Raw genomic sequence first — 13,147 nt, forward strand, 5'->3', positions numbered from 1 at the left:
TTAAAAGTGAAACAACACTCCTATCAAAACACAGAGGAGGTCAGAGCACTCTAAAGACAAGAAGAGGTCAAAAGTAAAAAGGCAGGTATGTAAGGAACCATTATCTCCTAACAAGATAAACAACTCAAGCTATCAAAAAGGACAAAAAACTGGAATCCTCTACCTCACAGAAGTAAATGTCTGAGTGAGCAAGAAGCACAGGAGAAGATGCTCAGTGTCATTAGACATCCAGGAAAAGAGCTGCAAAAGGGGGGCAACTTGTCCACAAGCCAGATGTGGGCTACAAGTGTGAGCTCTGGAGTCAAGCCAATCTGGGTTCAAATCCTGGTTCTGATAGTTTTTTGCACAAGACCCTGGGCAAGATAACTTCCTTAGCTTCAGTTTCCTCATCTTTAGAAAAATCAGTGAGGGTAATAGTAATGTTGCCCACAAGCTGTGTGAATTAAATAAGTACCTCCAGTGCTTGTTGTCATTCAGTTGCCAAGTTGTGTCCGGTCCTTTGCGACCCCACGGTTGTGTCCGGTCCTTTGCGACCCCAAGGACGGCAGTACCAGGCTTCTCTGTCCTTCACTGTCTCCCTGAGTTTGCTCAGATTCATGTCCATTGAGTTGGTGATGCTCTCTAACCATCTCATTCTCTGCTACCCTCTTCTGCTCCTGACTTCAATCTTTCCCAGCATCAGGGTCTTTTCCAGTGAGTCGGCTCTTCACATCAGGTGGAGCTTCAGCTTCAGCTTCAGCATCAGTCCTTTCAGTGAATATTCAGAGTTGATTTCCTTTAGGATTGACTGATTTGATCTCCTTGCTTTCCAAGGGACTCTCAAGAGTCTTCTCCAGCACCACAATTCGAAAGCATCAATTCTTTGGCACTCAGCCTTCTTTATGGTCCAACTTCCAGTGCCTAGGACACAGTAATCATTCAGCGTTAGACGCCATTAGTAGTAGTAGTAGCAGTATGGATGCATTAACTGTTCCAGCAGTAGCAGGAGCAGGGGTGAAACCCACCACAGCATGAACCTCTTGAGGTCCTGCTTGTTCTCCAGGACCACTCGCTGTTCCCACTGAGGACACCTTCCCCCTCAGCCCCAGACCGTGCTGCTCTCGCCTCTTCTAAAGCAACCCATGGAGGCAGTCCTCCATGCCTGCCCACCTGGAAGGAGCCGGAGCAGAGCGCCTGAAGAGAAGGGCTGGGTGGCGGGGTTCACGTGGGCTGGGAGGGCCCATGCTTCACATGCCCGGCATTGCTGATGGAGAGAAGGATCCTGTCGATGGTGGAAGATCCCGAGCTAACCCCTCTGCTCCGCCCCACTTCCTCCCACTCTCTGTGAATCCAGGTGATCTTCCGAAACGAGGTGACCAACGAGTTCCTATACTACACGTTGAGTTTCAGGGTCATCCCTTCAGGCGTCATCAAAACCATTGAGATGGTGAGCCCCGTCCGGCAGAGCACCTCGGCCTTCATCAAGGTGGAAAACCCCCTGCCCTACATGGTGACCTTCTCCACGGAGTGCAGGATGCCCGACATCAGCCTGCCCTCCCAGTTCGTGGTGCCGGCCAACTCTGAGGTATGGCCCTGCCTGTGGGGGCTCCCCACTGGATATCTGTGATGGAGACTCTGCCCAGGGGGCCTCTGGACCCACTTCTGCATCCTGGAGTTGGGGCAGCCTGGCAGTGGTCAGGAGGGCGGAGGACAACCAATCCATCACTGTCCTATTCTCTCCCTCCCCCTGCCGCCCAAGTCCTCATATAAACCAGGGCCACATATAGCTTTGGCTCAGGCATGTTAAAGGAAATTATTTATTAGCCACTGGGGCTTCCCTGGTAGCTCAGACAGTAAAAATCTGCCCTCATTTCAGGAGACCCAGGTTAGATCCCTGGGTCAGGAAGATCCCCTGGAGAAGGAAATGGCAACCCACTCCAGCATTCTTGCCTGGAAAATTCCATGGACAGAGGAGCCTGGTGGGCTACAGTCCATGGGGTCACAGAGAGTTGGACACGACTGAGCGAGTAATACTGGCTGTCTCTGTGACATGTTTGTTTGCCCTGCTTAATTTAAATTATTTTTCTTACTTTTCCCAATTATATAAGTCACATGGAATATATGGAGTAAAAAGGACAGCGAGGGACACTTGGTAGTATTGCTGGGTCAGTTGATAATATTTTTATTAGCTGTTTTGTATGTATGTTCAGTAAGGAAACTGGCATCCAGTTTTCCTTTCTTCTATTAGCCTTGGTGGAGTCTGATGTACAGATTGTGTTTGTTGAGGTAGGTTTCCTCCTATTCTTTTCTATGGGAAAATTTGTGGAATATTAGATTGGTAAAAAGAAGGCTTTGTGATCCTGGAATTGTGTTAAGGGCATTTTTTTTTTTACTATTGATTAAATATCTTTAATGGTTACAGGACTATATGGGTTTTCTTTATCTTTTTGAGTCTGTTGTGGCAAGTTATATTTGTGTACACATTTGTCCATTTTCATCTAAATTTTTTAATTGTGGTAAAATCATGTAAATTTTAACACTGCATTTTTTTCTGTTAAACATCTACAACAACTTTAATGATATCCTCTTTATTTTTAAACAAGACCCAGTTTTTTAAGAAACAATATCTGTTCATGACAAAAAAGACTAATTTATCTCTATGCACATGAAACAGAAAATAAAAGTCCCAGGACTTCCTGGCGGTCCCGTGGTTAAGACTCCGCGCTTGCAGTGCAGGGACCACAGGTACAGTCCCTGGTCAGGGAACTAAGAAGCTGCATGCCACTTAGCATGGCCAAAAAAAAAAGAATAGAAAAGTCCCCAAAATCTCATTTCCCCCACCCAAAGACAATTACTGGTACAGTTCAATATAGCCTTGCTGTGTCTTTTCTATAAACATGTAGACATATTCCTCTCCACAACAATGAACTCATATACATTTCTGGAATCTTCTTTTTTTCCACTTAAAATATTATTACCACCTTTTATTTCAGTGATTAGAGATTTGGTGTTTCGTTTTTAATGGCTACATAATATTCCACTGAAGTGAGTAAAGTGTAATATACTTATCCAGTGTTTCACTGCTAATACATTTGAATTATTGCCCTTATTTTGCTTTCCTAAGCAATACTGTCTGGTTCTTGTTTTGTTTTGCTTTGGATGACAATAGAGGAAGCAGAATGCCTCCCCTAAATGATGGTAGAACCCCAGAAGCTGGTTGGAGATTGTCCATGAGCAGAGAAGGAGCTGCCTGACCTTTAGCCCTCCTGCTTCCCCAGCCTACCCACTCCTGTCTCTGTAATTATGCTTCTCAAGAGAGAATCCAGTACCTATTTTTATATTCAGAGAGATTCCAGATACAGAAATACCCCAACTAGGGAAAAATTCCAGGGAGGAAAAGTGGGCTGGTTTGGACACAGGTTCCCCAGGCTCAAGATCAGTGTGAGCATCTACCGCCAACCTGCGCTGAGGTCCCCAGAGGGGCAGAGGAGGGGCGGACATTCAGCATCACAGGAGCCTCTGTCTTCTCTCGCAGGGAACGTTCACATTTGAATTCCAGCCCCTGAAAGCTGGAGAAACCTTCGGGAAACTGACACTGCACAACAGCGAGCTGGGTTACTACCCATATGAGCTCAATTTGAAAGCCTTGCCAGCACTGCCTGAAAAGCCCGTCCACTTCCAGGCTGTTCTTGGCAGCGGCCAGAGCATCTTTGCCAAGTTCACCAATTACACTCGGCAGAAGACAGAATACTACTGCAGGGTAAGCCCGGTCCCACCCTCTGCCCTCCGCTTTCCAGAAGCCTGGGCTCAGAACGGGAGCAGGACACTGGGGTGCAGAAATATGAAACTCCTACTCAGGGCCTTCATCTAGTTGAAAACTCCCAGCTAGAAACAGAGTATCAGAAAAAAATATCAGCTCTGGGTTCTTACTCACAGGCTTTCTAGTTTAACAAGCTGGAGTGTGGTGGTGGGTGGAGGGTTGGCGGGGGGCGGGGGGGGGGCAGCATTGCTCAGCAGTCGATGCAGAGACAGTTGGTTTTGGGGAGGTTCTGTTTCAGTAGTTAACCCTGTATTCACACTGATGTAATAGGTAGCATATATGGAACACTTGCTATGGGCCAGGCTCAGTTTTACACACATATTTTAAAAATCCTGACAGCTATCCTGTGAGAGTATTGGTAAGTTATTGGTAAGCTCTACTGAGAGCTCAGTGGTCATGAGTATACGCTGTGAAATCCAACAGACCTGGATCTGAATCCTCACTTCACTGTTTCTTCTTTGTATGAATAACTTACCAATACTGTTACAGGATGGCTGTCAGGATTTTCAAATATGCATGTAAAACAGCCTGGCCCATAGCAAGCGTTCCATATATGCTACCTATTACATCAGTGTGAATATAAGATTAACTACTGAAACAGAACCTCCCCAAAGTCAGCAAAATAAAATGTATTCCTTTCTCAGATAGCAGTGTGGACTCAGGGTTAGGCACCGTGACATCAGGCACCCAGACCCCTTTGTCCTGATGCCCTTGCTTCTCTAGAGAGTTCCTTCAGTCCACATGGACCAAGATGGTTTGCTGTGACATCCTCATTGCAGCCAGCTACCATGGGGAAAGCAGGGAGCTGTGGACCTCACTTCCACTCACGCTTATTGAAGAAAACTTGATATGACCACACCCAGCAACAAGGGGCACTAGGAGTATAGCCTTACAGTAGGTGGCCATGTGCTCAGTTAACACTGAAGTCCCATGGCTACAGTCACGAGGCAGAGGCTCTTTTTTTTTTTTTAATTGAGGTATAGTTGTACAATTTTACAGAAGTTTCAGGTGTACAAGATAGTGATTCACAGTTTTCAAAGAGGCATAGGCTCCTGGTCATCCCATCCATCAGGAGAAGCCTAGTTATGCTGCAGTAACAAACAGTCCCAGTATCTCGGTGGCTTTAAAACAACAAAGTCTCCTTTAGTGCTTCTCTGTGTAACCACAGTCCGCAGGGGACTCTGCTCACCCCAGCCACTCAGGGATGCAGGCTAAAGGGCACCCACCATCTCAAGTGTTCAGTCATAGAAGCAAAGGGGTGAGAGACCCCAGAGGAGCCTGAACTGGCCCCTGAACACTCCGGCACGGAAGGGATGCCTTTGCACTTCTGTTCTCAGCTTATTATCCAGAACTTGCTCCCCTCCCCTGCCCTGCCCAGAGCCAGAACGTCCAGTCCTCCCCGCCTGTGCAAGGAAAGGAGCATAGGCTCAGGGGAGCAACACCAAGGGCCGCTGCCCACACCGCCCTGCCTCAGTTTCTCTTGGCCTTGGTTCTTCTTAGTAAACTAGGGATAAACTAGTAATACCTACTCTTCGAGAGAGTCACAGGACTCGACTTTTGTACAGCCTGCCCTGCCTGACACAAGCCTAGGCTGCTCATGTCGCAGGGTGGGGGGCTGGGGAGGCCCAGAGCTGCAGGCATGCTCTTCAGGGTCCAGGGTGAGCCGGCCTGGGGAGGGCCCAGAGCTGCAGGCTTGCTCTTGAGGGTCCAGGGTGAGCCGAGCACATGTGTTCCCCTTTCAGACTGACTGTCCAGACTTCCACACGGAAAAGGTCATCTACGCGGCGCCTGGGGCACAGGGCGGCACGGAGGTCAGCGTGGAGGTGTACTTTGAGCCCAGCCACCTGGGCGAAAGCAAGGGCATCCTGACCCTGTCGTCGCTCGCGGGCGGCGAGTACACCATCCCCCTCTTCGGGGTGGCCCTGGCCCCCAAGCCGCAAGGCCCCTTCCTGATCCGAGCCGGCTACAGCATCGTCATCCCCTTCAAAAACGTCTTCTACCGCCCCGTCACCTTCTCCTTCCTCGTGGAGAACAGCGCATTCTCCATCCGCGCTGCGGACTCTGTGAAGCCCAAGAAGATCAACAACATCACGGTCTACTTCGAAGGAAACCCATCAGGCAGCAAGACGCCCATCACCAGCAAGCTGATTGTGACCTGCCCGCCCGGCGAAGGCAGCGACACTGGGATTAAGTGGGTTTATTACCTGAAGGGGATCACCCAGTAGTGAGAAGCAGGGTTGGCAGCACCATCAAAAAGCCATCTCATCAGCCGTTAAGACCTTTGTGTTGTTCTAAGCCCCACAAAGAATAGAGAAAATAATAAGAACTCTAAAGGTACTATCTCCAATTCAATTATAAGGGCACTTATTTCCACATTATATGAATTCCAAATATCTATATGAAATACAGATACTCCATGTTTAACAAGGTAACTATATAATGCAGAGCTATATTTTACTTTCCAAGAGCAAGTCTCTCAATTTGGTTTCTTAATAAACCTGCAAAGCCCAGGCCCTGTGTAATAATCCCCACGTTTAATAAGGTGACCTTCCCTCACACGGCACTCAGCAGCACATGACTCTGGGGCCCCGCAGTTTCTTTTAAAACCCACAATGGCTTCAAGAGCCCTTAGCCATGACTCTGTTTTGATACTGTATTTTATTCTGCTTTCATATGAAAGCCAAACAAGTCACTACTTTCAAAGCAAAGAGCAGATACATCAAGGCAGTTGTTGCAGGGACAGAAGTTGGGACGCTCCCCCATCTCTGGGTCCCTGATCTATTTCCCATAGAAAGTTCTCACAGAAGGCTGGATCCTGAAGAGATGCTAATAGAGACCCCAGGTCCCCAACCCCACTCAGCTTGTGGAGCAGTGAGTCTCTGCCTAATTCTGGTCCAGACCCCACCTCCCCAAATACTGATTTAATCAGTCCAGGGAGGGACCCGGCATCTTTTTAGCTTGTCTAGCAGAGTTGAGAAGCAGTGCTACAGATCAAAACCCGCCTGGCCAGGCATGCTGCAGCCAGTCAGGAATCTGCTGCCAGGGGGACCATGTCTCAGGTTGATATGTTGTAACTGCAGCTGTCTTGTGTGCTCGCAAAGGGTGATAGTCTGGTTGGTGCCCTTCTTCAGAGGGAAGGCACCATGGAGGCCCCAGCTCCGGGGAGAGTGCCTCCCTGGACTCTCCTCGGGGCCCTGCAGTGGTCTTACAGAGCCACTCACCTCTTGGCACCACCTGTTGACGTAAAGGTGGTTGAAGACTGGCCCTCGGGCATAGGAGTGGAGGGTCAACAGGCTTCTGCACAAATGCACACACACACCTATGTCTGAGGGTCCCCAGCCTCCACCTCCTCCCCTCTCCTCATCCACTCCACCTACAAGAGAAGAAGAGGCCATAAAAGAACCTCCATGGCCTTTTGGGAATGGATGCGCCTAAGAGGTGGCACTCAGAAATAATCCCTGGACCGACAGCCTGAGGATCGCCTGGGAATTTATTAAAAATGCAAGTTCTCAGGGCCGGCCCCAGACCTACTGAGTCAGAAGCTCCAGGGGTGTGGCCCAGAAACCTGTGTTTTTAACAAGACCTTATGGCTACCGGAGGTGTTTTCTAATGGACAGAGATTCTTCCACCTCTTTGTACCTCCCTCTGGCCCTCAGCCCATTACACTTGACACACAGCTGTACCAGATGGAGCCTCTCCTAAAGAGGTTGCAGACACACGCCTGAGAGCTCATTTTTGTGACCCCTGAAGACCGTGCTGAGAGGAATAAAGTTGAAGAACAAGATGGCAGATACTCCCAGTGATTAAGTGAGCAGCATGCCAAGGGGCCCAGAGTAAGGAGCACGCCCTCCAACCAGCGAGTAGAGAGTCCGAAGAAACCAATGGTTCTCAAGCTCACTATTGGCCAGAATGACCCTGAGGACTTGCTGACCACAGGCTGCTGGGCCCCACCCTCAGAGGGCCTGATTAGTAGGTTTGGGTGGCCCAAGAATTTGCATTTCTGCCAGGTTCTGAGGGACGCCACCGCTGCCCCAGTGAGGCTCCCACGTGGTCAGCACAGCTCTGAAGCCTGGGCCTCCTCACATCAGTGGCACCTAGGAATGCAGACTCTCAGGCCTGCCTGGACGTACTGAGCCAGAATCTGCACGTTAATGCCCTCCTGGGTGGGGCTGGGGGGTCCTATGCACAGTGCAGAGGAGATTGAGGCTGTACAGGCCCCAGGAGAGCTGAAGCCTTTGCTGAGCCCACAGCCCCTAATGCTCTTCATTAGAGCCCTGGAGAGAATCTCACCAGCTCTGCTTACAGCCTAGTGAGTGAGATGGGCACCTCCCCAGCCCCAAAGTGCCCCCTCCCACCCATTCCCCAGAGGCATATCTGGGGTGGGGGGAGCCATTGGCCCACCACCAGCTGCTTTTAAAAGGGTAAACCTTCTCAACACTTTTAAACCCCATATGATAAACAGTTCTTAAGACTGCAGGAAAGTGGGAGGAAGCTGTGCAGAAGCTGGCTAAAACATCCATGGTCCGAGTGCAGTGAAACTCAAGATTTCTCTAAATGTGAGGGTCAAGACTCAGCTATGTTCCCTTGAGGCTGTGGGGTTCCCAGCCACCACCCTAGACACTAGCTGCTACAGAAACCGGTCACTTCCCAGTATCACCACCAGCGAAACAGTGCCTTTAGGTGGCCAGGGGCAACGCCCCTGCTTCAATCCCGTCCTGCTCCCACCAGCCACTGAGTCTAGGGCCCAAGCCTCATAGGCCTGGAGACACACCTCCCTGGGACCAAGCACCCGGCCCAGACCCTGCCCCAGCATGAACCCGCTTCTGGGATGACTTGAGATGGGGTACATTGCTTTCCTGTACGTGGTTCTTACATTTCCTTGGCCTCAAAAAAGGCAATGACGAAAATCATTTCATATTGGTAAGTTTGGAATGGCAGAATAGCTCAACAGAGGGCTGGAGGGGAGGCGTGGTGAAAACAAGCATCCTGACAAAAGCTCGTAGAAGCTGCATTTGAAAGAACACTTTCTCAGCAAAGCAGACCAAGGGACGTCTCACTGAGGAGTGCTGAGAAGACATCAGGTCCCAGGTGGCACAGTTCCAGACACCATGGTGCTTGGAAAACGATTGTGAACACGGCCCCTGACGCCATTCGTTCTACACGGAGGCCCTGGTGAGTATGGCATCCTGGTGAGTCTAGACACTTCTCTGGGCCAGACGGGCCTCAGGTCACAGGTGATTATATTGTGACATCACTAGGGCCTGCCAGACACTAAATGCCAAATGTGGGATTTCCCAAGCCTCTTAGACCCTCAACATATTGCCCTGACACTCCAGTAAAATCACACTGCTGTTGGAGAAGCTGCTTTGTGCAGTTCAAGATTCAGGGACCGTGTCTTACAGTCTCACAAGCCCCTTCTTGCTATATAATACCCATAAGTTATGTGTCACTAACCAAGTGTCATCACACACATGCAGATGAGTTGCAACTGTGAAATGATGGCCAATGTGTAAGCTGCTGCTGCTGCTACTGCTAAGTCGCTTCAGTTGTGTCCGACTCTGTGCGACCCCATAGACGGCAGCCCATGAGGCTCCCCCGTCCCTGGGATTCTCCAGGCGAGAATACTGGAGTGGGTTGCCAGTTCCTTCTCCAATGCATGAAAGTGAGAAGTGAAAGTGAAGTCGCTCAGTCGTGTCCGACCTTCGCAACCCCATGGACTGCAGCCCACCAGGCTCCTCCATCCATGGGATTTTCCAGGCAAGAGTACTGGAGTGGGGTGCCAGCAGACATACTAATTATCCACTAGTCTGGAAAAGCCTGAGCACGGCAGGCCTGGCCAGGACTGGTCCCCATGGACAGAGAAGTGAGTGCACAGAGAAGGCAGTGGAGGCCCTTGGGCTTTGTTCTCAGTATCCCTGCCAAATTACGGGTGGAGAACTTAACTAGTCCACACTTTTCAAGATATCAGAAAAACAACAATAGCAGTTATTTCCAGGAACTTCTGAACTAAAGGTAGGACAAACATTGATTTGGGCCTTGAGCAAAAAACTGGTTTCTTAGCAACCTAGGCCAGAATGTGATTTCAGAAGAAAAGAGTTCCTTCTGGTATAAAAAAAAAATAAAAACAAAAAAAAAACACCACATCTCCTTATTGTTTCAATTATTTAAAAACTCTATCACATTATGACCCATGAGAAATTCAGTTCACCTTTAAGAAAAAGCCGAACCAAACAGCAAAAGAAGCATGGAAAATTATATTAGATATAGGTCTCGTGGAAATGAGCACACACTAGAGAAATAGATCCAAATTGTTCCCATTGACTTTTTTTAATTGTTTTACTTCAACCGTCATCAAAATTCTGAAGACATAAACCTTACAAGACATTTAGAAACGCCCTTGTCAGTGCTACTTGGTGTCAGGGCACAGGGAGGAAGCTGTTAGACACTCACTGTCTTCTGGAGATGAGTCTGCACTTGGAGCAGTTTTCCAATTGTTGCTGCACCCACCTCTGTTTGTAAGGCTATATTGGCAGGGGTTTAAAAGCTGTGAAGACCCCACCAGTAAAGGAAAGCACAGTTTATGTTTTATAGAAGTATATCACTATTCAAGCCCATGATTTTAAGGCATAAGCAAGGTTGAAACGGTTCTATGAAGACCTACAAGACCTTTTAGAACCAACACCCAAAGCAGATGTTCTTTTCATATAGGGGACTGGAATGCAAAAGTAGGAAGTCAAGAAACACCTGGAGTAACAGACAAATTTGGCCTTGGAGTACAGAATGAAGCAGGGCAAAGGCTAATAGAGTTTTGCCAAGAAAATGCACTGGTCATAGCAAACACCCTCTTCCAACAACACAAGAGAAGACTCTACACATGGACATCACCAGATGGCAAACACCAAAATCAGATTGATTATATTCTTTGCAGCCAAAGATGGAGAAGCTCTATACAGTCAGCAAAAACAAGACCAGGAGCTGACTGTGGCTCAGATCATGAACTCCTTATTGCCAAATTCAGACTTAAATTGAAGAAAGTGGGGAAAACCACTGGACCACTCAGGAATGACCTAAATCAAATCCCTTGCAATTATACAGTGGAAGTAAGAGATAAATTTAAGGGACTAGATCTGATAGAGTGCCTGATGAGCTATGGACAGAGGTGCATGACATTGTAAAGGAGACAGTGATCAAGACCATCCCCAAGAAAAAGAAATGCAAAAAAGCAAAATGGCTGTCTGGGGAGGCCTTACAAATGTCTGGGGAAAGAAGAGAAGCAAAAAGCAAAGGAGAAAAGGAAAGATATAAGCATCTGAATGCAGAGTTCCAAAGAATAGCAAGGAGAGATAAAGCCTTCTTCAGTGATCAATGCAAAGAAATAGAGGAAAAGAACAGAATGGGAAAGACTAGAGATCTCTTCAAGAAAATTAGAGATACCAAGGGAATATTTCATGCAAAGATGGGCTCGATAAAGGACAGAAATGGCATGGACCTAACAGAAGCAGAAGATATTAAGAAGAGGTGGCAAGAATACAGAAGAAATGTACAAAAAAGATCTTCATAACCCGGATAATCAGGATGGTGTGATCACTCACCTAGGGCCAGACATCCTGGAATGCGAAGTCAAGTGAGCCTTAGGAGGCATCACTACAAACAAAGCTAGTGGAGGTGATGGAACTCCAGCTGAGCGATTTCAAATCCTAGAAGATGATGCTGTGAAAGTGCTGCACTCAATATACCAGCAAATTTGGAAAACTCAGCAGTGGCCACAGGACTGAAAAAGGTCAGTTTTCATTCCAATCCTAAAGAAAGGCAATGCCAAAGAATGCTCAAACTACTGCACAATTGCACTCATCTCACACGCTAGTAAAGTAATGCTCAAAATTCTCGAAGCCAGGCTTCAGCAATACGTGAACCATGAACATCCAGATGTTCAAGCTGGTTTTAGAAAAGGCAGAGGAACCAGAGATCAAATTGCAAGCATCCCCTGGATCATGGAAAAAGCAAGAGAGTTCCAGAAAAACATCTATTTCTGTTTTATTGACTATTCCAAAGCCTTTGATTGTGTGGATCACAATAAACTGTGGAAAATTCTGAAAGAGATGGGAATACCAGACCACCTGACCTGCCTCTTGAGAAACCTATATGCAGGTCAGGAAGCAACAGTTAGAACTGGACATGGAACAATGGACTGGTTCCAAATAGGAAAACGGGTCCGTCAGGGTGTATACTGTCACCCTGCTTATTTAACTTCTATGCAGAGTACATCATGAGAAACACTGGGCTGGAAGAAGCACAAGCTGGAATCAAGACTGCCAGGAGAAATATCAATAACCTCAGATATGCAGATGGCACCACCCTTATGGCAGATAGTGAAGAGAAACTAAAGAGCCTCTTGATGAAGGTGAAAGAGGAGAGTGAAAAAGTTGGCTTAAAGCTCAACATTCAGAAAATGAAGATCATGGCATCCGGTCCCATCACTTCATGGGAAATAGATGGGGAAACAGTAGAAACAGTGTCTGACTTTATTTTGGGGGGCTCCAAAGTCACTGCAGATGGTGATTGCAGCCATGAAATAAAGACACTTACTCCTTCAGAAGGAAAGTTATGACCAATCTAGACAGTACGTTAAAAAGCAGAGACATTACTTTGCTGACAAAGGTCCGTCTAGTCAAGGCTATGGTTTTTCCAGTGGTCATGTATGGATGTGAGAGTCAGACTGTGAAGAAAGCTAACCAGTGAAGAATTGATGCTTTTGAGCTGTGGTGTTGGAGAAGACTCTTGAGAGTCCCTTGGACTGCAAGGAGATCCAACCAGTCAATCCTACAGGAGATCAGTCCTGAGTATTCATTGGAAGGACTGATATTGAAGCTGAAACTCAATACTTTGTTCACCTGATGTGAAGGGCTGACTCATTGGAAAAGACCCTGATGCTGGGAAAGATTGAGGGCAGGAGGAGAAGGCAATGAAAGAGGATGAGATGGTTGGATGGCATCGCTGATTCAATGGACATGAGTTTGAGTGGACTGCAGGAGTTGGTGATGCACAGGGAGGCCTGGCGTGCTGCAGTCCATGGGGTTGCAAGGAGTCAGATGCAACTGAGTGACTGAACTGAACTGAAGGTTGAGATAGGAATTTAAGATTTTAAAAAGTTAACTGATTCAAGAAAGTACTTGTTAAATAATAGCACAAGTGGCTAATATGTACCTTCTCTTTCCTCCTGTGCTACACAGTAGGTTCTCATTAGTTACTCATTTTATTCTATTTTTTTTATTGAAGTATAATTGCTTTACAATGTTGTGTTAGCTTTTGCTGTACAATGAAGGGAATCGGCTATATGTATATCTTCCC

The 13,147-nt window shown here is 47.5% G+C and overlaps 1 protein-coding gene across 1 annotated transcript in view; it reads left to right on the top strand.

Moving 5' to 3' along the window:
* HYDIN (HYDIN, axonemal central pair apparatus protein) overlaps window positions 1–6,302 on the top strand; it is a 346,678-nt gene extending 340,376 nt beyond the window's left edge. The window contains 3 exon segments of the mRNA XM_018063160.1: window positions 1,334–1,564; window positions 3,515–3,739; window positions 5,542–6,302. Coding sequence (XP_017918649.1) covers window positions 1,334–1,564; window positions 3,515–3,739; window positions 5,542–6,024 — 939 coding nt within the window. The 3' untranslated portion in view covers window positions 6,025–6,302.

Source organism: Capra hircus, chromosome 18 (assembly GCF_001704415.2).
Source record: "Capra hircus breed San Clemente chromosome 18, ASM170441v1, whole genome shotgun sequence".
In the NCBI taxonomy this organism is placed as follows: domain Eukaryota; kingdom Metazoa; phylum Chordata; class Mammalia; order Artiodactyla; family Bovidae; genus Capra; species Capra hircus.